Source organism: Somniosus microcephalus, chromosome 5, assembly GCF_052327205.1.
Source record: "Somniosus microcephalus isolate GS21.2 chromosome 5, FLI_Smic_1.0, whole genome shotgun sequence".
In the NCBI taxonomy this organism is placed as follows: domain Eukaryota; kingdom Metazoa; phylum Chordata; class Chondrichthyes; order Squaliformes; family Somniosidae; genus Somniosus; species Somniosus microcephalus.
Window position 1 is genome coordinate 316832007 of NC_140991.1, and position 24069 is coordinate 316856075.

General features: G+C 48.1%; 1 protein-coding gene across 1 annotated transcript in view; it reads right to left on the reverse strand.

The window, feature by feature from the left end:
* The window catches only part of cpne4b (copine IVb), a 542136-nt gene that overhangs the window by 35298 nt on the left and 482769 nt on the right, over positions 1–24069 (reverse strand). The window contains exon 11 of the mRNA XM_085989288.1: positions 21599–21732. Coding sequence (XP_085845414.1) covers positions 21599–21732 — 134 coding nt within the window. The remainder of the gene's footprint in view (positions 1–21598; positions 21733–24069) is intronic.

Below are 24069 nucleotides of genomic sequence, written 5' to 3' on the forward strand. Positions count from 1 at the left end.
ATCCTTAGAAAAAATCAAATAGGCTTTCTTCCAAAACACCGCACCACCCTTCACACTCTCATTGAAAAACATATACACCAAACAAAAAATGGGAAAATATTCGCTTGTTTCATTGACTTCAAGAAAGCTTTTGACTCTATCTGGCACGAAGGGCTCTATTACAAACTTCTTCAGTGTGGAATAGGGGGCAAAGTCTATGACCTTATTAAATCGATGTATCTGAAAAATAAATGCGGTGTCAAAATTGGAGACAAACGCACCGGTTTCTTCACCCAGAGAAGAGGCGTCCGGCAGGGCTGCAATTTGAGCCCGACCCTGTTCAACATATACATAAATGAGTTAGCAGACATGCTGGAGCAAAGCGAGTCACCGGGTCTCTGTCTCCTAGATGGGGAAGTGAAATCCCTGTTCTATGCGGACGACCTGGTTCTGCTGTCTCCCACAGAACAGGGATTACAGCAACAACTAGACCTACTCGACAAATACTGCCAAAATTGGGCCCTCAGTAAATCTAAAGAAAACCAACATCATGATTTTTCAAAAAAGGCCCAGATGTCAGGAAAACAAATACCAGTTTACTCTCAGTGATACCATCATAGGACACACTATGAGCTACACTTACCTTGGTCTAACCATCACAGCATCAGGGAGCTTCAGCATAGCAGTGAATGCACTAAAAGAAAAAGCCCGAAGAGCCCTATATGCAATAAAAAGAAAATTCTACAACATCCAAATTCCAATCAAAATCTGGCTCAAAATATTTGATAGTATAATCCTGCCGATTGCGCTGTACGGTAGTGAAGTATGGGGCCCACTCAATCACCATAGCTACACTAAATGGGAAAAACACACAATAGAAGCCCTACATGCAGAATTTTGCCGAAGCATTCTTCGCACCCAAAGGAAAACACCAACAAATGCATGTAGAGCCGAACTAGGCAGATACCCACTGATAATAAACATCCAAAAACGAGCACTAAACTTTCTAAATCACCTCAAATCTAGTTCCCCAGACACCCTTCATTTTAAAGCCCTCCAAACCCAAGAGCTGAACCCAGAAATGAGTCCCCTGAGTCAGCTGCTACTAAAATTAAGTACTCCTACTCAGCCGGACCCTGACCAGTCCCAGACCAACACTGCCCTCCAAACACCAATCCGAGTGAACCAAATCATTAAACAATGCAAAGAAACCTACCTGGAACATTGGAACAAAATAACCAAAAGCCAAAGCAGATTAGAATGTTACCGGGCCCTAAAAAGAGAATATAAACTGGCAGACTATCTCTCGACCATCAGAGACACAAAACAGAGACAGACCCTCACCAGGTACAGACTAAGCGACCACCAACTGGCAATTGAAAAAGGAAGATACAAGAAATCCTGGCAGCCTAGAGAGAATAGAATATGTGATCAATGTCTGGCCGGCGAGGTTGAGACAGAGATGCACTTCCTCCTAAAATGCGAAAAATTCAACAAAACAAGAAACATATATTTTGACAAGCTCAGCCAAACAACCCCAGATTTCAAAGAATTGGATGACCTGTCAAAATTAAGATTAGCCCTGGGAGAAGGAGACAGACCATACCTTGGTGCCCAATATGTAACAACATGTCACAACCTGAGGAACAGTGAGGCACTAACGAGCACACCCATGGCATATATAAACATTAAGAATGTTTAAATCAATACCGAATGTACCCAACGACTGTTTAAAAATTAATACTGAATGTACCCAACGAGGGTCAACGACTGTTTAAATAAATATTGTCTGTACCCAATGAAGGTCAAAATTGTTTGACACCTACAGAATGTTGGAAAACTGTACTTTTTGTTATGTAAGCTTTGGCAATATGGTTCCCTGTAAACTTTCATGCCAATAAAGCATTTGAATTGAATTGAATTGAATTGAGTGAGAGAGAGAGAGAGAGAGAGAGAGCGAGAGAGAGAGAGAGAGAGAGAACGAGAGAGAGAGAGCGAGAGAGAGAGAGCGAGAGAGAGAGACAGAGAGAGCGAGAGAGAGAGAGCGAGAGAGAGAGACGAGAGAGAGCGAGAGAGAGCGAGAGAGAGAGCGAGAGAGAGAGAGACAGAGAGAGCGAGAGAGAGAGAGAGCGAGAGAGAGAGAGAGAGAGACAGAGAGAGCGAGAGAGAGAGCGAGAGCGAGAGAGAGACAGAGAGAGCGAGAGAGAGAGAGACAGAGAGAGCGAGAGAGAGAGAGAGAGAGAGAGAGATGGGAATGGAGTAAACATTAGCAAAGAGCACTTGGATTTTATTCACATTTATATATAAAAGCCAAGGAGTAACATCAAGCGTTATTGTTCCAGACACCGAAGGGATCTTCTACTTTTCAATTAGGTCGGTGTTGAGAGCGAGCTGTGCGATACAGCTCGTCGCACTGAACGACACAGATTCAAAGAGGTGTGATCGTCTGACTGAAGTCTGTGAGACAATTAAGTTGTCGAGAGAAAGAGAAGCCAAAAATTCACCCTTTCCGTACAACTTAAATTAACCTTCATTTGTAAAGACCAAGGGGTCGATTCTAACCTTTGGAAGACTGACAGTTGCAGTGAGCTGATTGGCCACCCACTGCCCGGCGCAGTGAGCTGATTGGCCACCCACTGCCCGGTGCAGTGAGCTGATTGGCCACCCACTGCCCGGTGGAGTGAGCTGATTGGCCACCCACTGCCCGGCGCAGTGAGCTGATTGGCCACCCGCTCCCCGGTGGAGTGAGCTGATTGGCCACCCGCTCCCTGGCGCAGTGAGTTGATTGGCCACCCGCTCCCCGGTGGAGTGAGCTGATTGGCCACCCGCTCCCTGGCGCAGTGAGCTGATTGGCCACCCGCTCCCCGGTGGAGTGAGCTGATTGGCCACCCGATCCCCGGTGGAGTGAGCTGATTGGCCACCCACTGCCCGGCGCAGTGAGCTGATTGGCCACCTGCTCCCTGGTGCAGTGAGCTGATTGGCCACCCGCTCCCCGGTGGAGTGAGCTGATTGGCCACCCACTGCCCAGTGCAGTGAGCTGATTGGCCACCTGCTCCCTGGCACAGTGAGCTGATTGGACACTCGCTCCCCGGTGGAGTGAGCTGATTGGACACCCGCTCCCCGGCGCAGTGAGCTGATTGGCCACCCGCTCCCCGGTGCAGTGAGCTGATTGGACACTCGCTCCCTGGTGCAGTGAGCTGACTGGACACTCGCTCCCTGGTGCAGTGAGTTGATTGGACACTCGCTCCCCGGCGGAGTGAGCTGATTGGACACTCGCTCCCTGGTGCAGTGAGCTGATTGGACACTCGCTCCCTGGCGCAGTGAGCTGATTGGCCACCCGCTCCCCGGTGGAGTGAGCTGATTGGCCACCCGCTCCCCGACGGAGTGAGCTGATTGGACACTCGCTCCCCGGTGCAGTGAGCTGATTGGCCACCCACTGCCCAGTGCAGTGAGCTGATTGGCCAGCCGCTCCCCGACGGTGTGAGCTGATTGGCCACCCGCTCCCCGACGGAGTGAGCTGATTGGACACTCGCTCCCCGACGGAGTGAGTTGATTGGCCACCCGCTCCCTGGTGCAGTGAGCTGATTGGCCACCTGCTCCCTGGTGCAGTGAGCTGATTGGCCACCGGCTCCCCGGCGCAGTGAGTTGATTGGCCACTCACTCCCTGGTGCAGTGAGCTGATTGGCCACCTGCTCCCTGGTGCAGTGAGCTGATTGGCCACCCACTCCCTGGCGCAGTGAACTGATTGGCCACCCACTCCCTGGCGGAGTGCGTTGATTGGACACCCGCTCCCTGGCGGAGTGAGTTGATTGGACACCCGCTGCCCGGCGCAGTGAGCTGATTGGCCACCTGCTCCCTGGTGGAGTGAACTGATTGGCCACCCACTCCCTGGCGCAGTGAACTGATTGGCCACCCACTCCCTGGCGGAGTGAGTTGATTGGATACCCGCTCCCCGGCGGAGTGAGTTGATTGGACACCCGCTCCCCGGCGCAGTGAGCTGATTGGCCACCTGCTCCCTGGTGGAGTGAGCTGATTGGACACCTGCTCCCCGGCGCAGACTGGTTGGGCCGAATGGCCTGTTTTTGTATATTCTGTATATTCTGTGTAATTCTATTTTGGGGAGCCAGAAATCAGGTGTTTCTCACGCCACTTAAAGGCAGCCAGAACCTCTTAAAGGGGAAGTCCACTGTGGCCGCTGACAAGAAAGAGAGAAATTCTTGCATTTCTATAGCGCCTTTCATGACCACCGGACGTCCCAAAGTGCTTTACAGCCAATGAAGTACTTTTTGAAGTGTGGTCACTGTTGTAATGTAGGAAACGCAGCAGCCAAATTGCGCACAGCAAGCTCCCACAAACAGCAACGTGATGATGACCAGATAATCTGTTTTTAGTGATGTTGATTAAGGGATAAATATTGGCCCCAGGACACCGGGGAGAACTCCCCTGTTCTTCTTCAAAATAGTGGCCGTGGAATCTTTTACATCCACCTGAGAGGGCGATGGGGCCTCGGTTTATGCCAGGAGCTGGACTCCTCCATACCTCTGAGCCATTGTGCACAAACTTGCTGGCAAGCTGCCCAGTGCTCATAGCATTTCCTGGTGTATGCCCATCACGCTCCTGGCATTGACCTCCTCTCGTCTTCAAACTCTTGCCACCGACCGTGGAGGTGTTGTCTGGAGGGCTTTCTGCCCCCTGGGCGGGGACAGGATCTCCTTCATCCTGCTCAATGTCTGGACCATGGCCTCCAACACAGCATCAGAGAACCTGGATGCCCCGTGTGGACCTCGTTCAGCCTTGAATGTGCTTAGCTTTGCTGTGTGTCAGCCGTGGCTCAGTGGGCAGCACCCTTGCCTGTTTGATGTTAGAAGGTTGTGGGTTCAAGTCCCACTCCAGAGACTTGAAAACAACAATCTAGGCTGATACTCCAGTGCAGTACTGAGGGAGCGCTGCACTGTCGGAGGTGCCGTCTTTTGGTTTAGACATTAAACCGAGGCCCCGTCTGCTCTCTCAGTTGGATGTAAAAGATCCCCTGGCACTATTTTGAAGAAGAGCAGGGGGGAGTTCTCCCCGGTGTTCTGGGGCCAATATTTATCCCTCAATCAACATAACAAAAACAGATGATCTGGTCATTCTCACATAGCTGTTTGTGGGAGCTTGCTGTGCGCAAATTGGCTGCTGCGTTTCAAACATTACAACAGTGACTACACTTCAAAAAGTACTTCATTGGCTGTAAAGAGCTTTGGGACATCCTGAGGTTGTGAAAGGCGCTATAGAAATGCAAGTCATTCTTTCTCGGTGTGGGTAATAGAAGTGTTGCATTGATGCAGTACGGAGTGCTGTCAGGGTACAGGAGCAATCGATAAGTTGCAGCAGAGATTCACAAGGTTATTACCGGGGATGAGAGCTTGAAGAGTGATTTTGGGTTCATTTCACTCGAGCGGGGATGATTAAAGACGTGACCCGACAGTGGTCTTCAAGATTATGAAGGGTTACTAGAAGGTTAAATAGAGCTGGACTGTTTGTGGGAAGCGAGATAGGAACAAATTTAAGCTTCTCAATAAAAAGTTAAAAGCGGAGATTCCTGCACGGAAAGTGGTCAGAGTGTAGAATTCTCTGCCAAGAACAACTGTTGAAGCAGAGTCCATGAGTTGTTTGAAAAGGTATTTAGTTGGTTCTTGGAAGGGAGGAATATTGAAGGGGATGAGCAGGAGATTGGATTTAGATTAGATGACTCATATGTAGAATAATACCAGCAAAGGTTTGAAGGCTAAAATGGCCTGTTCCTTCGCAGTGCCGCTCAGTGATTGTGCGGTGCATCCTTCCCACTTACTGTGGAATACATGCGGTTAAGCAGTGCCTCAATTTGAAATTCCTCATCCTGGTTTTCAAATCCCTCCGTGGCCTCGCCCCTCACTATCTCTGTTGTAATGTATATATCTTTAAGGGGGGAACTACTTTTTACAGCTCATATAGTACCGGCAGTGACCACACCTGTATATAGCACTGAGTAGTAATCTGTACAGGCAGTTCCACTGTGAGCCACGTTGAGTAAACACCTGTTGTACCTGTAATGATATCAGCAAATAGTGATGATATTTGCCTGTGTTTGATTACTTATGCCTTACAGCATATTTGTCTGTGTTTTTGATTACTTGTGCCTGACCAGCAGAGGTCATGTGAGAGACAAGCAGTCCAGAGGAGTTTTACTTTCAGTTTCATTCTAGATGCATCACAGCATAGTGTGTTCTGTAAGAAGCTGTAGAAAGTCTTGAACAAGACTTTAGATTAAACAACATTCTCTTTCAGAAATGAGTCTTTATTGAACCCACAAAGAAAACAAAACATGATGTCAGAAGTGGCTGAAAGAGAAAAAATCTGAAGTTAGCAACTTGATGGGACAGTGAAAGCAGTTGTGGCAAGTAAGCGAAATCAGCTCTCCACATATTAGCAAGCCAAAAGAGAACATCGTTGCTTACCATTAGAGAATAGCTAATGAAGTGAAAAATGGAAGGTTTACACCCACCGGCGACGCTTCAATTAACAGGTAATGTGGCTGAAAATTGGAGAAGGTTCAAACAACATTTAGAGTTGTATTTAGCGGCAATCAGAGCCGACAAGAAAAGTAATAAACAGAAATCGTCACTGTTCTTGCATGTCGTGGGTGATGAAGCGCTGGAGGTGTATAATAACTTCACATTCGCTGTTGATGGAGACAAAATGAAGCTAGATAAAATAATGGAACAGTTTGAGGCCTACTGCATACCTAAACGCAACGTGACCTTTGAGAGGCACAAATTTTTCACATGTGTACAGAAAATCGGCGAGACTATTGATCAGTATGTGACTGAACTGAGAAACCGGAGCAAATCGTGTGAATTTGGGGGACTCACAGACTCGCTGATAAAAGACAGACTGGTGTGTGGTATTCGAGATAATGGTCTAAGGGAAAGGCTGCTAAGAGAGCAAGATCTAGACCTGGGAAAAGCCATAGCATTGTGTAGGGCTCCAGAGACTGTGAAGTTGCAGGCAAAGGAGCTGTTCAGTGACAGTAGCTGCAACGTGGATGCAGTGAGAAAGAACGGATACAAACCGTTTAACAAAGAGAGCGCCAATGTGAAAAAAGAGACGTGGCCAGCAAACGAAAATGAAAGAGACAATCGGAAGTCATGTAGTCGATGCGGTACACAGCATCCACCAAGAAAGTGTCCAGCATATGGTAAAACATGCAATAGATGCAACAAAAACAACCATTATGCCCGTTGCTGTAAGAACCAAGCGCAACAAAGCAAGGTCCATACAGTAGATGAAAGCGAGATAGAGGAATTCAATGTAGATGTTGTGTCTGAAAACAAAAAAGAAGAAAGAGACTGGATGTTGACACTAAAAGTGAATGACATACACATTCCATTTAAATTGGATACTGGAGCACAAGTTAATGTGATATCAGAGACCGATTTTAAGAGAATTAGACCCAGACCAAAGTTACATGGAATACAAGTGAAAGTGACCGGATACTCAGGTACTGATATACCAGTGAAAGGAAAATGCATTGTCAAAGTAACACACAAGGACAGAGAGCACACGCTAGCATTAATCGTGGTGCCAAAGGATGTGCAAGCCATACTAGGGTTAAAAGCCTGTGAGAGACTGAACCTGGTAAAAAGAGTCCTCGTTGTGGAAAGCGAAGGAGAGACAGTCTATGATGAACTCATGAAAGAGTACAAAGACCTATTTAAGGGTCTCGGCTGCATTCCAGGAGAACACACGATCAGAGTAGATAAAAGTATGACACCGGTCATACATCCATGCAGAAAAGTTCCGTTTGCTCTTCAAAAGCAACTGAAGGCAGAGTTGGACAGGATGGAAAGCCTGAACGTGATTCAGAAGATAGATGAGCCAACTGAGTGGGTGAGTTCCCTCGTCGTAGTGGACAAAAAGAATGGAAAGCTCAGAATTTGCCTGGATCCAAGAGATCTAAACACAGCAATAAAGAGAGAGCACTTCAAGCTTCCTACATGTGAGGAAATCATGGCACAGTTTGCAAATGCAAAATATTTCAGCAAGTTAGATGCGTCCTCAGGATTTTGGCAGATGAAGCTGGATGAAGCAAGTTCAAGACTGTGCACGTTCAACACTCCATTTGGCAGATACAGATTCCTAAGGTTACCATTTGGCATTGCCTCAGCTCCTGAAGTGTATCACAAGACTATCCATATGATCTATGAGCACCTGGAGGGAGTTGATACATCAATGGATGACATCATAGTATGGGGAACCACGAGAGCTGAGCATGACGAGAGACGAGCATGACGAGAGACTGAAAAAAGTGCTGGAAGCAACAAGGAAAACAAACCTGAAGCTGAATAGAGAGAAATACCAGCTCGGGGTGACAGAACTGACATTCGTGGGAGATATCCTTAGCAGTGAGGGCATCAGACCAGATCCCAGAAAGGTGTCCGCCATTGAGAATATGCCAAGGCCACAATGCAAAAAGGACATGCAGAGGTTTAATGGAATGATCAACTACATGGGTAAATTCATATCCAACCTCTCAGAAAAAATAGCGCCACTGAGAAGGCTAACTGAAAAGAACATAGAATGGGAATGGAATCATGAGCATGAGAAGTCATGGAGCGATCTAAAGAAACTGCTCACAGAGGAACCAGTTCTGAGGTTTTATGACCCAGCGAGACCCATCAAGATATCATCAGATGCATCACAGAGTGGGCTCGGTGCCGTTCTTCTGCAACAATATGACTACTGGCAACCTATTGCATATGCATCGCGCTCAATGACAGACGCGGAGACGCGATATGCTCAAATAGAAAAGGAGCTGCTCAGCGTCACATACGCCTGTGAAAGATTTCACCAGTTTGTGGCAGGACAAGCAATCAGTGTAGAGACTGACCATAAGCCCTTGATTGCATTGTTCCAAAAGCCACTGAATAGCTGTCCGCTTAGAATACAAAGAATGATGATCAGGCTGCAACGCTATACACGAATGTTGCGTACACACCGGGTAAGCTGATGTATACAGCAGACACGTTGTCCAGAGCTGTTGACCCAAGTGAGCCCGCAAACACCACAATGGATGAAAAAGTGAACGCCTACGTGGACATGATCACAAGTGCACTGCCCATAGCAGATGCAAAAATGGAGCTCATAAAGACTGAGACAAACAAAGATGAAACAATGAGACGACTGAGAAAAAGCATCTTGGATGGATGGCCCAACATGAAGCAAGACTGCTCACCTGATATAGCAGAGTACTGGAACTGCAGGGCGGAACTATCAGTGGTCGAAGACATCATCTACAAAGGAAGTAAAATAGTTGTCCCAAAGAGTCTGAGAAGAGAGATGCTAAAAAAGATCCATGGAGGACATCTGGGAATCGAAAAGTGTAAGAAAAGAGCACGAGAGGTGATGTACTGGCCACGAATCAACCAAGATGTGACAAATGAGGTGTCAAACTGCACAATATGCCTGAAATATCGAGCAAGCAATCCGGTAGAACCACTAAAGCCACACCCAGCACCAGACAGACCTTACCAGAAGGTAGGCGCTGACCTATTCGTATGTCAAGGGAAGGACTATCTTGTCGTCACAGACTATTACTCCCTGTATCCAAAGGTTTGTAGACTGTACACCACCACTGCAGAAGCTGTGATAAGAAGTATGAAAGCCATATTCTCCAGACATGGCGTGGCAAGCGAGGTCTTCACAGACAACGGACCCCAGTTTAACAATGCAAATTTGCGACACTTTGCCAAAGAGTGGGACTTTGTCCACACAACGTCAAGTCCTCACTATCCACAGTCCAATGGACTAGTGGAAAAATCGGTCCAGACAGTGAAAAGACTGATGTACAAGGCAAAAGACAGTGGAACTGACTTCTACCAAAGCATGCTTGTATACCGCACAACGCCGCTCGAGTGTGGTATGTCACCAGCCCAACTCCTGATGGGACGTCGGCTAAGGTCAAACCTACCCATCCCGGAGAACCTCCTGAAAACAAAAGAGGGGGAGAAAGTGAGGAAGTTCAAAGAACAACAGAAAGAAAAGCAAAAGTACTACTATGACAGAGGAACACAAAACCTACCTGAACTCCACACTGGTGACCAAGTAAGGTTGAAAGACAAAACAAACACATGGACTCAGAAGGGAACTGTCCTGAGTGAAGTTCAACCAAGATCATACACCATTCAGACAGATGAGGGTGCTGTTCTGAGAAGAAATCGTCGAGATCTTCTCATGGGACCAGCCACAGCAGGTCAAGAGACTGATACTGTTGAACAACCTGATCACACAGCTGAGAACCAATCATTTGAGGCAACAACTCAGATTCAAGGACAATCAATCAGAAAATCCTCAAGACACGTGAAGCCTCCTGAGAGACTCATTGAGCAAATTTAAGGACTATTGTTAAAGAAGGAAGTAATGTTATCTTATTCTTTCTTCAAGTTCTAGTGTATTGACATATTTCATGTGAACACACAAAGCAAGGGTAAAAAACCTTGATCATGATAATGATAATGTAAGTTCATTAAATGTTGTTAGTTAAAAGTAAAATACTTTTGTTTTAAGAAAGGGAGATGTAATGATATCAGCAAATAGTGATGATATTTGTCTGTGTTTGATTACTTATGCCTTATAGCATATTTGTCTGTGTTTTTAATTACTTGTGCCTGACCAGCAGAGGTCATGTGAGAGACAAGCAGTCCAGAGGAGTTTTACTTTCAGTTTCATTCTAGATGCATCACAGCATAGTGTGTTCTGTAAAAAGCTGTAGAAAGTCTTGAACAAGACTTTAGATTAAACAACATTCTCTTTCAGAAATGAGTTTTTATTGAACCCAAAAAGAAATCAAAACAGTACCGTTTCTCCTGCAGTCTGTGTCTTATTATACACAGACACAACATTGGCGACAAGGCAAGTTCGAACCTAACTGCAACTCTGCATCACCTCCCGGGGATTCGTTCCTGGAGATCAGTGGATTGGAGGTCAAGGCCAGAGACTCGGGCGTCGACCACGGGCAACCACCCAGTCATCCAGCAGAGACTCGAGAATTGCGGGGCAGGCTGTCGAGAGCCAGGCTTGGCTTTCCAGTCGAGGTGGTCCAGCGAAACGGGCTGGCAACAGGTAGTGCGCAGACCCTTCCCGGACAGCGGCGGGCTAGAGCCCGACCGAGCGGCACAGCAAAGGGCCAACAGCGTCGACGGGGGAGAGAGAGAGAGGGCAGAACGCACAGGGCGCAGCCGGTGTTCAGGGGCCGAGCAGCATCGAAGAGAGGGAGAGAGAGACGCGCAGAAACCCGCGAAGCGCCGCCATTGCCACGAGGACCGCCGACAGCGGCATTGGCAGCAGCGCAGGAGAAGCGCGCGAAACCTACAGGGCACCGCCATTGCCACGAGAGCTGCCGGGAGCGGCGTTGGCAGCAGCGGGGGAGGAAGGAAAGCGCGGGAGATGCCATTTTAAGCCATTGGGAGATGCCATTTTAAACCACACCCAAAATGCCGATGAGTGGCAGTATCACCGCATTTGACAATGAAGTCGAAGATTGGACTACATATGTCGAACGAATAGAGGTGTACTGCAAGGCAAATGAGGTGTCAGATGACAAGAAAGCGTCGGTATTGTTAAATTTAATGGGTGCAAAGACGTATGGTTTATTACGAAATCTAGTAACCCCAACGAAGCCAATGGAAAAGAGTTTTGAAGACATAGTAACGATACTACAGGAACATTTAAACCCCACACCGCTGCTGATAGCAGAAAGATTCAAGTTTCACAAACGGAACCAGCATAAGGATGAAAGCAATGCTGATTATTTAACAGAACTGCGCAAACTATCGAAACACTGCCAGTTTGGAGCGGGACTGGCAGATACCTTAAGGGACAAGTTTGTGTGTGGGCTTCAAAGTGAAGGAACCCAGAAACGGCTTTTATCTGAAAAGGACCTTACGCTGGAAAAGGCTTTCAGCATTGCGGTATCATATGAAGCAGCAGCACGGGGCGCTGCAGAGATACAACAGAGACCGCAAGAATATGGCACAAACGAAATGTCATATGGAACAGAGAAGTGCTATCGCTGCGGCAGAACAACACATGACCAGAATGATTGCTGGTTCAAAGACAAAGTGTGCAGACAGTGTGGAAAAGTAGGACACATAGCACGAGTCTGCAGGTCGGGAAAGAAAACCAGCAATAAGAAACCTACCAAAGAAAAGTACAAGAAGGTACATAAGATGACGGAGAATAGTTCAGACGAACAAAAGAGTGATAACGACTCCGAAAGCAGGGAACTGAGTTGTCTGAAACTACATAATGTGATCACAACGGAGGATCACCGAACCATTTGGGTCACTCTCAAGATAGCAGGAGTCCAGGTAAAGATGGAATTGGACACAGGATCAGCCCTAACAGTCATAAACCGACGGGACGACGAGCGGCTATTCTCACACATACCCTTGAGAGACACAAAAATTATTTTGAAGATGTACACGGGGCAAAAAGTCTACCCCAAAGGAAAAATAAAGGTGACCGTTATATATAACGGTAAGTAAACACCAAAACTAGACCTGTATGTATTGCAAGATGGAGGACCACCATTACTGGGACGTGAATGGATCCGGAAAATACAACTGGGTTGGCATTCCATACAGGCACTGACTGTGGCTGACAAAAAGGATGACGATGTCACACCTGGGCGACTGTCAAAGATCCTAACTGACGTGAAAGAAGTGTTCCAGCAAGGACTTGGAACACTAAAAGGCGTGACAGTGACGATTAAAATTGAAGAAAACGCAAGCCCAAAATTTTTTAAGGCCAGACCGGTACCTTATGCGATCCGCCCAGCCGTCGAAGCAGAGCTGGAGAGTCTGGAACATTCAGGTGTACTGTCCAAGGTAGACTGGAGCGAGTGGGCTATACCCATCGTCCCTGTGATGAAAAAGTCGTTGAACAGCACGCCTGGGGAACCAAGGAAGGTTCGCATCTGTGGGGACTTTAAGGTAACAGTGAACCCGATCCTTCACACCGTACAATATCCACTTCCGCGGATTGAAGATATTTTCGCCTCGCTATCTGGAGGGAAACGCTTCACTATCTGGAGGGAAACGCTTCACTAAGATTGATCTGGCCCAGGCGTATCTGCAAATGGAGGTAGAAGAAGCATCAAAAAAATACCTCACAATCAACACCCATAAAGGTCTCTACCAATACAACCGGCTGGTATTCGGGGTAGCATCAGCTCCGGCTATTTGGCAGAGGGCAATGGAGCAAGTCCTGCAAGGGATCCCAGGGACCCAGTGTTATTTGGACGACATCCTGGTCACGGGCGAAAATGACAGTGATCACCTTGCCAACCTGGAGCAGGTGCTCACTAGATTGCAGGAATATGGGCTCTGAGCTAACCGCCCCAAATGCGAGTTTTTTAGAAAACAGATCTCGTATTGTGGCCACGTTATCGATAAAGAGGGGTTACATAAGTCCCCAGAGATGATTGAGGCAGCAGTCAAGGCTCCAGCACCGGAAAATGTGTCACAACTGAGGTCGTTCCTCGGGCTGGTAAACTACTACCATAAGTTCTTGCCAAATTTGTCTACAATACTACACCCACTGAACACCCTACTGCAAACTGGGGTGCCATGGAAGTGGAGTGACTATTGTAGACGAGCTTTCCAGAAGAGCAAAACACTAATCACATCGAAAGAGGTATTGGCTCATTACAACCCGGCATTACCAATTCGGTTGGCATGTGATGCGTCACCCTACGGCATTGGAGCGGTGCTGTCGCACAAATTCTCGGACGGCTCAGAGAGGCCAATAGCCTTTGCGTCACGATCGCTAACCTCAGCCGAGCGTAACTACGCCCAGATTGACAGGGAGGCCCTCAGCCTAGTGTGGGGAGTGAAAAAGTTCAATCACTATCTGCACGGGCAGAAATTCACCTTGCTGACTGATCACCAGCCTCTTGTCTCCATTTTTAATCCGAAGAAGGGCGTTCCGGTGATGACTGCGCAACGACTACAAAGATGGTCACTTTTTCTAGGGGCGCACCACTATGAGATTGAATATAAGGGCACGAAACAGCATGGAAATGCTGATGGGCTATCACGCCTGCCACTGCCTACTGCGGAGGAAGCACCAGCAGTGGATCCTGTCGAAATATTCCATTCGACTATAGTTGAATACCTACCGGTAACTAACGCTTGTATCGAAAAGGAAACCCGAAATGACCCGACACTGTCTCGGGTATATGATTTGACGGTGAAGGGATGGCCAGCACATGGCGACTCACTGTTGCCAGCATTCTCGACAAGGAGAGAACAGCTGTCAGTGTGCCGGGGGACCTTGATGTGTGGATCCCGAGTGGTAATTCCACCCAAGTTAAGGGATAGAGTGCTCAATGAGCTTCATGAGGGTCATCTGGGAGGGGTAAAAATGAAAAGCTTAGCCAGGGCTTATGTGTGGTGGCCGGGAATCGATAAACAAATCGAGGACCTGACCAAGAGCTGCTCAGGATGCCAGAGAGTCCAAAATGCACCACCACAGGCCCCTCTACACCCATGGGAGTGGCCCTCATCTCCATGGCAACGGGTGCATATTGATTTTGCTGGTCCATTCATGGACTCAATGTTTTTAATAGCCGTGGATGCGCACTCGAAATGGCCTGAGGTCATCAAAATGTCCTCCACCACCACGGAGAAAACTGAACAGATTTGCTCCAACAACGGACCACAGTTTGTGTCCGAAGAGTTCCAGAGGTTCTTGAAAAAGAATGGGGTAAGGCATTACACATCCGCCCGTATCATCCAGCCACAAATGGATTGGCTGAGAGGTTCGTACAAACCTTTAAGAAGGCAATAAAGGCTATGTACAATGACAACATTCCGCTGCAGCACAAGGTGGACAATTTCCTGTTCACCTACCGGAATGCGACACATGCAGTCACCAACCAGGCCCCAGCCATGATGTTCTTTAACCGAAGGTTAAGATCTCGCCTGGATTTGCTCAGACCAAATGTACATAAGAACATAAGAAATAGGAGCAGGAGTAGGCCAATCGGCCCCTCGAGCGTGCTCCGCCATTCAATAAGATCATGGCTGATCTGATCCTAACCGCCAATCCACTATCACAGAACCATCTCCTGAATCTAACAGAATTAGACACACGAAATAGGAGCAGGATCAGGCTACACGGCCCCTGGGCCCGCTCCGCTACCCACAGGGCCATGACCGATCCGAACCTAGACTCATGTCCAAATTCCTGCCCGCTCCCCGTAACCCTTAATTCCCTTTACTTCTAGGAAACTGTCTATTTCTGTTTTAAATTTATGTAATGATGTAGCTTCTACAGCTTTTTGGGGCAGCATATTCCATGGACCTACCACCCTCTGAGTGAAGTAGTTCCTCCTCATCTCAGTTTTGAAAGAGCAGCCCCTTATTCTAAGACTATGCCCCCTAGTTCTAGTTTCACCCATCATCGGGAACATCCTCCCCGCATCCACCCGATCCAACCCCTTCACAATCTTATATGTTTCAATAAGATCACCTCTCATTCTTCTGAACTCCAATGAGTAGAGTCCCAATCTACTCAACCTCTCCTCATATGTCCATCCCCTCATCCCCGGGATTAACCGAGTGAACCTTCTTTGTACTGACTCGAGAGCAAGTATGTCTTTTCTTAAGTATGGACACCAAAACTGTACGCAGTATTCCAGGTGCGGTCTCACCAATACCTTGTACAACTGAAGCAATACCTCCCTATTTTTATATTCTATCCCCCTAGCAATGAAAGCCAACATTCCATTGGCCTTCTTAATCACTTGCTGCACCTGCATACTAACCTTTTGAGTTTCGTGCACCAGGACCCCCAGATCCCTTTGTACTTCAGTACTTTCCAGTTTCTTGCCATTAAGATAATAACTTGCTCTACGATTTTTCCTGCCAAAGTGCATAACCTCACACTTTCCAGTATTGTATTCCATCTGCCAAATCTCTGCCCACTTACTTAGCCTGTCGATGTCCCCTTGCAGGTTTTTTATGTCCTCCTCACTCACTACTTTCCCTCCCATCTTAGTATCATCTGCAAACTTTGATAGGTTACACTCGGTCCCCTCCTCCAAATCGTTAATATAGATTGTAAAGAGTTGGGGACCCAGCACTGACCCCTGCGGAACACCACTTCTTACTGATTGCCAGTCTGAGAATGAACCATTTATCCCAACTCTCTGCCTTCTGTTAGATAGCCAATCCTCTATCCATGCCAGAATATTACCCCCAATCCCGTGATTTTTTATCTTAAGCAATAATCTTTTGTGTGGCACCTTGTTAAATGCCTTTTGGAAGTCTAAATACACTACGTCCACTGGTTCCCCTTTATCCACCCTATATGTTACTTCCTCAAAGAACTCCAGCAAATTTGTCAAACATGACTTCCCCTTCATAAAACCATGCTGACTTTGTCCTATTAAATTATGATTATCCAAATGTCCTGTTACTGTCTCCTTAATAATGGACTCCAAAATTTTACCTACCACAGATGTTAGGCTAACCGGTCTATAGTTTCCAGCCTTCTGTCTACTGCCCTTTTTAAATAAGGGTGTTACATTAGCAGTTTTCCAGTCTGCCGGGACCCTTGCCGAGTCCAGGGAGTTTTGGAAAATTATTACCAATGCATCCACAATCCCTACCGCCACTTCCCTCAAGACCCTAGGATGTAAGCCATCAGGTCCAGGTGATTTATCCACCTTGAGTCCCATTATTTTACCGAGTACCACTTCCTTAGTGATTTTGATCGTGTTTAGCTCCTCCCCCCCTTTAGCCCCCTGTTTGTCCAGTGTTGGGATATTCTTAGTGTCTTCTACTGTAAAGACTGATGTAAAATATTCATTCAGTGTTTTTGCCATCTCCATATTTCCCACCATTAATTTCCCGGTCTCATCCTCTAAGGGACCAACATTTACTTTAGCCACCCTTTTTCTTTTTATATAACTATAAAAACTCTTACTATCTGTTTTTATATTTTTTGCTAATTTACTTTCATAATCTATCTTCCCTTTCTTAATCAATCTTTTTGTTATTTTTTGCTGTCTTTTAAAGTTTTCCCAATCCTCTATCCTCCCACTAGATTTGGCTACCTTATATGCCCTTGGTTTTAGTCGAATACTATCCTTAATTTCTTTACTTAGCCACGGATGGCTGTCTTTTCTTTTACCCCCTTTTCTTCTCAGTGGAATATATATTTTTTGGAAGTTGTAAAATAACTCCTTAAATGTACACCACTGATCATGTATCGTCTTACCCTTTAATCTATTTTCCCAATCCACTCTACTCAATTCCGCTCTCATACCTTCATAGTCTCCTTTATTCAAGCTTAGCACGCTTGTTTGAGATCCAACCTACTCACCCTCTAATTGAATATGGAATTCAACCATGTTATGGTCACTCATTCCAAGGGGATCCTTTACTAGGACATTTTTAATTAATCGTGTCTCGTTACGAAGAGATGTTGAGAGTAAGCAATTCCAGCACATCCATGAGAAGCCAACAAGGAGCTTCAATGTAGGGCAACCAGATTTGGCCCGCGACTACCGAACAGAAAAATGGCAGCCAGGAACGATATGCACACGGCAGGGCCCACTAATGTACACAGTGGACGTTGGGGAGTGCATCGTGAGACGCCATGCTGACCAGATCCTAGAGTCACAGGAACAAGTCAACCCCATGCCTCGCCATACGTACCTGGTGATGAACCCGACGTACAGGTCGCATCTACCCCAGAAACAGTAGCATCGGAAGCTGATGAACCAACCGACGACAGGGGGCCAGAATCGCCTCCGCACCAAGAGCAAGATACTCGGGAAAGGCGCTATCCAGAAAGGATCAGGAAGCCTCCCCAAAGACTGAATATATAAATAGACTATTTTCAGCTAATGTTGCATGTTAAAAGTGTTAATTGTAATCAGTTTGATATTTAATTGTTAAATGAGTGTTATGGTACTGTTAATCTAAAAGGGGAGGAATTGTAATGTATATACCTTTAAGGGGGGAACTACTTTTTACAGCTCATGTATACTGTAGTACCGGCAGTGACCACACCTGTATATAGCACTGAGTAGTAATCTGTACAGGCAGTTCCACTGTGAGCCACGTTGAGTAAACACCTGTTGTATCGTTTCTCCTGCAGTCTGTGTCTTATTATACACAGACACAACATCTGTAACCACTTACGAGCCTCCGAGATCTCTGCGCTCCTCTAATCCCGGCCTCTTGCGCACCCCCCGATCCTAATCGCTCCACCATTGGCGGCTGTGCCTTCAGCTGCCTGGGCCCCAAGCTCTGGAATTCCCTCCCTAAACCTCTCCGCCTCTCTCTCCTCCTTTAAGACGCTCCTTAAAACCGACCTCTTTGACCAAGCTTTTGGTCACCTGTCCTAATATCTCCTTATGTGGCTCGGTGTCAAATTTTGTTTGATAATCGCTCCTGTGAAGCGCCTTGGGACGTTTTACTACGTTAAAGGCTCTATATTAATACAAGTTTAGGCACTCTACAGCCTTCCGGACTCAATATCGAGTTCAACAATTTCAGATCATAACCTCGGCCCCTATCATCATATTTATATTTTTTATCCACACGTTTGGTTTGTGCCTTTCCTTTTTTTTCTCTCTCTCCCGCACGGCAGCTATCTCTCACTCTGCCAGCGCATTTCACACTTCAGCTAGACCCATCTTTTGTTTCTTAATCTGTCCTATTACCATCTCGTCTCGCCTTGAGTATCTCTTAATGTCTCTTCACCCCCCCCACCACAGACCTTTGCTTTTGTTCTTTCATCCCCTCCCCCATTTCCCAGCCCCCAAACTTGCTTTTAATCTGTTTCATTTCCTGCTTTTTTCTCAGTCCTGACGAAGGGTTTCGACCTGAAACGTTAACTCCGTTTCTCTCTCTCCACGGATGTTGCCTGGCCTGCTGAGTTTTTCCAGCATTTTCTGTTGTTAATACAAGTTGTTGTCGTGGAGCCCCCACTCAAAAGGAGAGGTCTCCAAGAGGGGAGGGGCCACTCAGAAATCTAAAATCAGTATGAAAGAGTTAAGGGCAATCGCTAGCTGCTGCTGCTGTCGACTCTCGTCATTATCAACAAGAAGCACTTGTATTTATACAACACTTTTACTGTAGTGAAACATCCCAAGGTGCTTCACAGGAACGTAAATCAAACAAACATTTGGCATTGAGCCACAAAATGAGATATTAGGACAGGTGACCAAAAGCTTGGTCAAAGAGGTAGGTTTTAAAGGAGGAGAGAGAGGTAGAGAGGCGGAGAGGTTTAGGGAGGGAATTCCAGTTCTTGGGGCCCAGGCAGCTGAAGGCACGGCCGCCAATGGTGGAGCGATTATAATCAGGGATCCTCAAGAGGGCAGAATTAGAGGAGCGCAGATATCTCAGGGGGTTGTGGGGCTGGAGGAGATTACAGAGATAGGGAGGGGCGAGGCCATGGAGGGATGTGAAAACAAGGATGGGAATACAGCCCAGGAGGGTCAGAGACTTGATCTGCCCCCTTCCTTGCCTGGTAATGGGATTATCCACCGCTAATTAAATGTGCAGCAGATTGTCTGCTGTAACCAGAGCAGCTCCTGGTATCGTGCATACCCTGGTGGACAGCAAGCCTTCCCTGTCAACCCGTGGCTCAGTGGGCAGCACCCTCGCCTCCCGAATCAGGAGATTGTGGATTCAAATCCCGCTCCAGAGACTTGAGCACAAAAATCTAGGCTGACACTCCCAGTGCAGTGCTGAGGGAATGCCGCACTGTCGGAGGTATCGTCTTTTGGATGAGATGTTAAACCGAGGCCCTGTCTGCTCTCTCAGGTGGACGTAAAAGATCCCAGGGCCACTATTTTGAAGAAGAGCAGGGGCGTTCTCCCTGGTGTCCTGGGGCCAATATTTATCCCTCAACCAACATCACTGAAACAGACTGGGGGAGAAATTGAGTATAGCCCCATTTGGGGCGCCAGCCTTGCCAGGGCGCTAAAAGTAGCGCCCCGGAAGCATTCGCGGCCGCCCGCCGGAAATTGAGTGGTAATGCCCCAAAGGGAAGCGCGGCGCTACTGGAGGCGCCCCGCATCCCTCTTGGAGCGCTGCAAGTGAATATCGTGGCACTGCATGCCGCAGCGCCACACGCTGCGGCACGTCGTACTGCAGGCCTTCCTCCCCTTCTTAAAGGGGAGGGGCCTTGTGCAGCGTGATCTGGGGCCCAGCTGGGCCCCCGAGGATCGCAAGTGCCGGCAAAAGAGCCCGGCACCGAGGAGAAGTGCCGGGCTCTTGGAGCGCAGCCGGCACTCCGCGGGGTGGGTTCAGGAGGCCGGGGACGGGAGCGCAGGCAGGTGTTGGCAGGCGGCCAACAACAAAAATGGCCGCCCCACACCTCACCTTTAATTTGCGCCTCCCCGGCCGCAGGTAGGCCCCCCTGAACCGGTCGGACATAGCGTCCGGCGGTAAATCAGGGGGGTGCTGCCAAATATCACGGCCGCGGCGCACGCTAACGGTTAGCGCCACCACTAACGTCCCACGGAATTTAGTGGGAGGCGTGGACAGTGCCGCGCCCTGGCGCCAGTTGGCTTGCGACCCACTTAGCGCCCTCTTAAGGCGCTGATGGGTGGCGCAACCTACTGAATTTCTCCCCCATTATCTGGTCATTATCACATTGCTATTTGTGGGAGTTTGCTGTGCGCAAATTGGCTGCCACGTTTCCCACATTACAACAGTGACTACATTTCAGAAAATACTTCATTGGCTGTAAAGCACTTTGGGACGTCTGGTGGTCGTGAAAGGCGCTATAGAAATGCAAGTCTGTCTTTCTTTTAATGGGGTGGGGGCGGAGGGAAGCAAGTTTCTTTGGTGTAGTACATTTAACAAAAATCATAAACTTCCCCCCTCCCCCCCCCCCGAGCACACCCACTGTGTTTTGAATTGAAAGAGACGCCGTCCTCGTGAATAAGTAAGAAGCGAGCATTTTTTGAAAGTTTAAATGAGATTTAAATTCCTACAGGTGCTGTCCTTTGTGAAAACTTCCAGTGAGCTGTTTAAGTAGCGGAGCAGCACGAGCCTCAGTAGTGTGGTGACAGGCTGCTGCCTTTTCACAGGATTTATGCCACTGTGCTTGTGAAGAACTGCGAGTGATTGAACAAACCGCTGACATTCGGTGACAGGCACAGCGGCGGAGATCTTGTCGAAGCGCAGCGTCGCATCTTCAGAACAAAACCACACGCCTGTGCAGCTCTCTCGTGAATCCTCTGCCACTCCAAGATAAAGGTTCGGCCGAGCGCTTTAAAACTGCACTCGTTTAAACGGAAGGACCCACTTCACCTCTATTTCCCTGCAGAATTAAGTACCTCTTAAAATGCAAGCACTGTTCCAGCTTGATGTCACTTAAGCAGGTCTGGGGAGCGACTACTTTCCTCCCACGCTACGACAGCTGTCTGCGATCGGGAAAGGCTGCTTCTGGCTGACAGACCCAGTTATGACAGGCACTGACCAGCTGAGTACGGGACAGTGCAACAGCCTGTTACTTGACAGCCTCCCTCAGCAGCTCAGAGAGAGACGTGACCTTGCTCGCAACACCTTACCTGTCATAGTCCTGGCAGATCTCGCCCACGGCCACCAGTGCTTTCAGGTATTCGTTCGGCTGGTACGGGTGGATGTAATGTAGGGAGCAGCTGTTTCGCGGGTCCCCGTTGGAGGCTGTGAAATCTATAGCAACCTGGAAAAGAAACAAGAGACACACAGACACACACACACAGCCGTCACAAGCCTGTGGCACACGACCCCCGTAACTCCAGCTAAGGAATTCAGGAGAAACTTCTTTACCCAGAGAGTGGAACTCGCTGCCAACATTCCCTGCAATTTTTTTTCGGGCCACGCGGCCCATTCAAAATTCTGCGCGTGCGCGTTTTTTTCAATTTAATAGCGGGCTCACCGGCTGCGCGGGATGCCTGGAGCGCGGCGCTGGCTGCGCCGCTTAACGGGAATATTGCTCGCTACTACCTGGAGGGGTTGAGGCAAATAGCACAGAGGAACCCATCCCCTACTGTGCTCGCTGACCTACATTGGCTCCCGGTTAAGCAACGCCTCGATTTTAAAATTCTCATCCTTGTTTTCAAATCCCTCCGTGGCCTCGCCCCTCCCTATCTCTGTAATCTCTTCTAGTCCCACAACCCCCCGAGATCTCTGCACTCCTCTAATTCTGCCATCTTGAGCATCCCTGATTTTAATCGCTTCACCATTGGTGGCCGTGCCTTCAGCTGCCTGGGCCCTAAGCTCTGGAATTCCCTCCCTAAACCTCTCCGCCTCTCTCTCCTCCTTTAAGACGCTCCTTAAAACCTACCTCTTTGATTAAGCATCTGCTCTAATATCTCCTTATGTGCTTTGGTGTCAAATTTTGTTTTATGATGCTCCTGTGAAATGCCTTGGGATGTTTTACTCCGTTAAAGGCGCTGTACAAACACAAGGGGCTGGACATTTTTGATTTTATTGAGGTGGTGGCTTGCTACACTCAATGTGAAAAGTTTTTCAAGTGTGTAGGGAGTGCTGCTGGATGCTTACAAGGGCTCGGATGGTAAATGAAGGCCTTTCAGAAGACAGAACCTGCTGCGAATAACCAGCAGGTCACGCAACATCCGTGGAGAGAAAATCAGGGTTCACGTCTCAGGTCGACATGCTGTCGGACCAACTGAGCTTTTCCAGCATTTTATGCTGTCATTTCAAAGTTACAGCATCCGCTTGCAGAGGGAAGAGGAAGACGCAGAAGAGGAGGAAGCCAAAGAGGAGGAATCGGAAGGAAGGATGCATCCCAGACAGCCCCTTTGTGGCCAGGATATCCGGGATGGAATCATCCGCCTGCGGTCCCACTGGCTGGGCAGGCTGCATTTCTTGGGTGTGTGAAGTGAGGAAGGCACAAGGGTGGAGTTGTGGTGATGGGAGGATGGGAAAGCATGAGGTGCATGCCAGGAGGAGGATAACGTATGAGGATACCGGCATCTTGTATCCTTTCAGCCCCGCCGCTGGCCAAGGGTTCAGCCATGCCCCTGCCAAGAATGGCCAGCACCGTCTCCTCCAAGGGGGTGAGGTGAGACTAGGAATGGGAGATGAGCCTCGTCATTGGTGCAGATTGTTGATAGGTGAGTGATTGGAGGTCGTGTATTGAGCAGTGTGTGAGGCGAGTGGTGCAGTTGGTAGGAGACGGCTTTTGAAGATGCATTCACTGACCTTGACCAGTGGTCTCAAGTCATGAAGATTCTTTTGGGCACTGGAGCCAGGTGGTGGGGGTGACACTGCTGGCAGTGACGGCCTTGGTGGGCCTCCTGGCCCCTGTGGGAAGAGGACCTCTCTTGCAGTGTTGAACCCTGCACAAAGCTGGAGTGCTGCGTGCGAGACCCTGGGTGCCGCTTCCCTGGCTTGCTGAGCCACTTGTGTTGGTGCTGAGGCACTTTTCCCATTTGTTGAGGTTAGGAAGGTAATTCAACTTTAAGAGCTTCGCTCCCAGAGGCTGTGGGAAGTTGCAGCGCCGGACATGACAGGAACTTCGTCCCCGGATCTCTCCAGCAATGCCGCCAGGGCAGTGTTGCATGGAAGGTGAGCGCTGCGCCACCTGTCTCTACGCCACCCCCAGACCAACTTCACTCAGTTGGCGCTGTGGCTATTTCCAGCAGCCGTTAACTGCAGTTGCCGGTGATGCCGCCAAATTTGTTGGCCAGCACAAAATGTTCTCCCCATGTTGTTTTGTTGAAACTAGATAAGTATATGAGGAATAGAAGGCCACACTGAAGGAGGTGAAGGCCCTTGAGAGGGTGCAGAGGAGATTTACCAGAATGGTTCCGGGGATGGGGGATCTTAGCTACAAGGACAGGTTGGAGAAGCTGGATTTGTTTTCATTAGAGCAAAGGAGGTTGAGGGGTGATTTGATAGAGGTGTACAAGATTATGACGGGTTTGGATAGGCTAGACGCGGAAAGGCTGTTCCCACTAGTTGATGGTACAAGGAATGGGGGACACAGATTTAAGGTTTCGGGCAAGAGATACAGGGAGGGATGTGAGGAAAA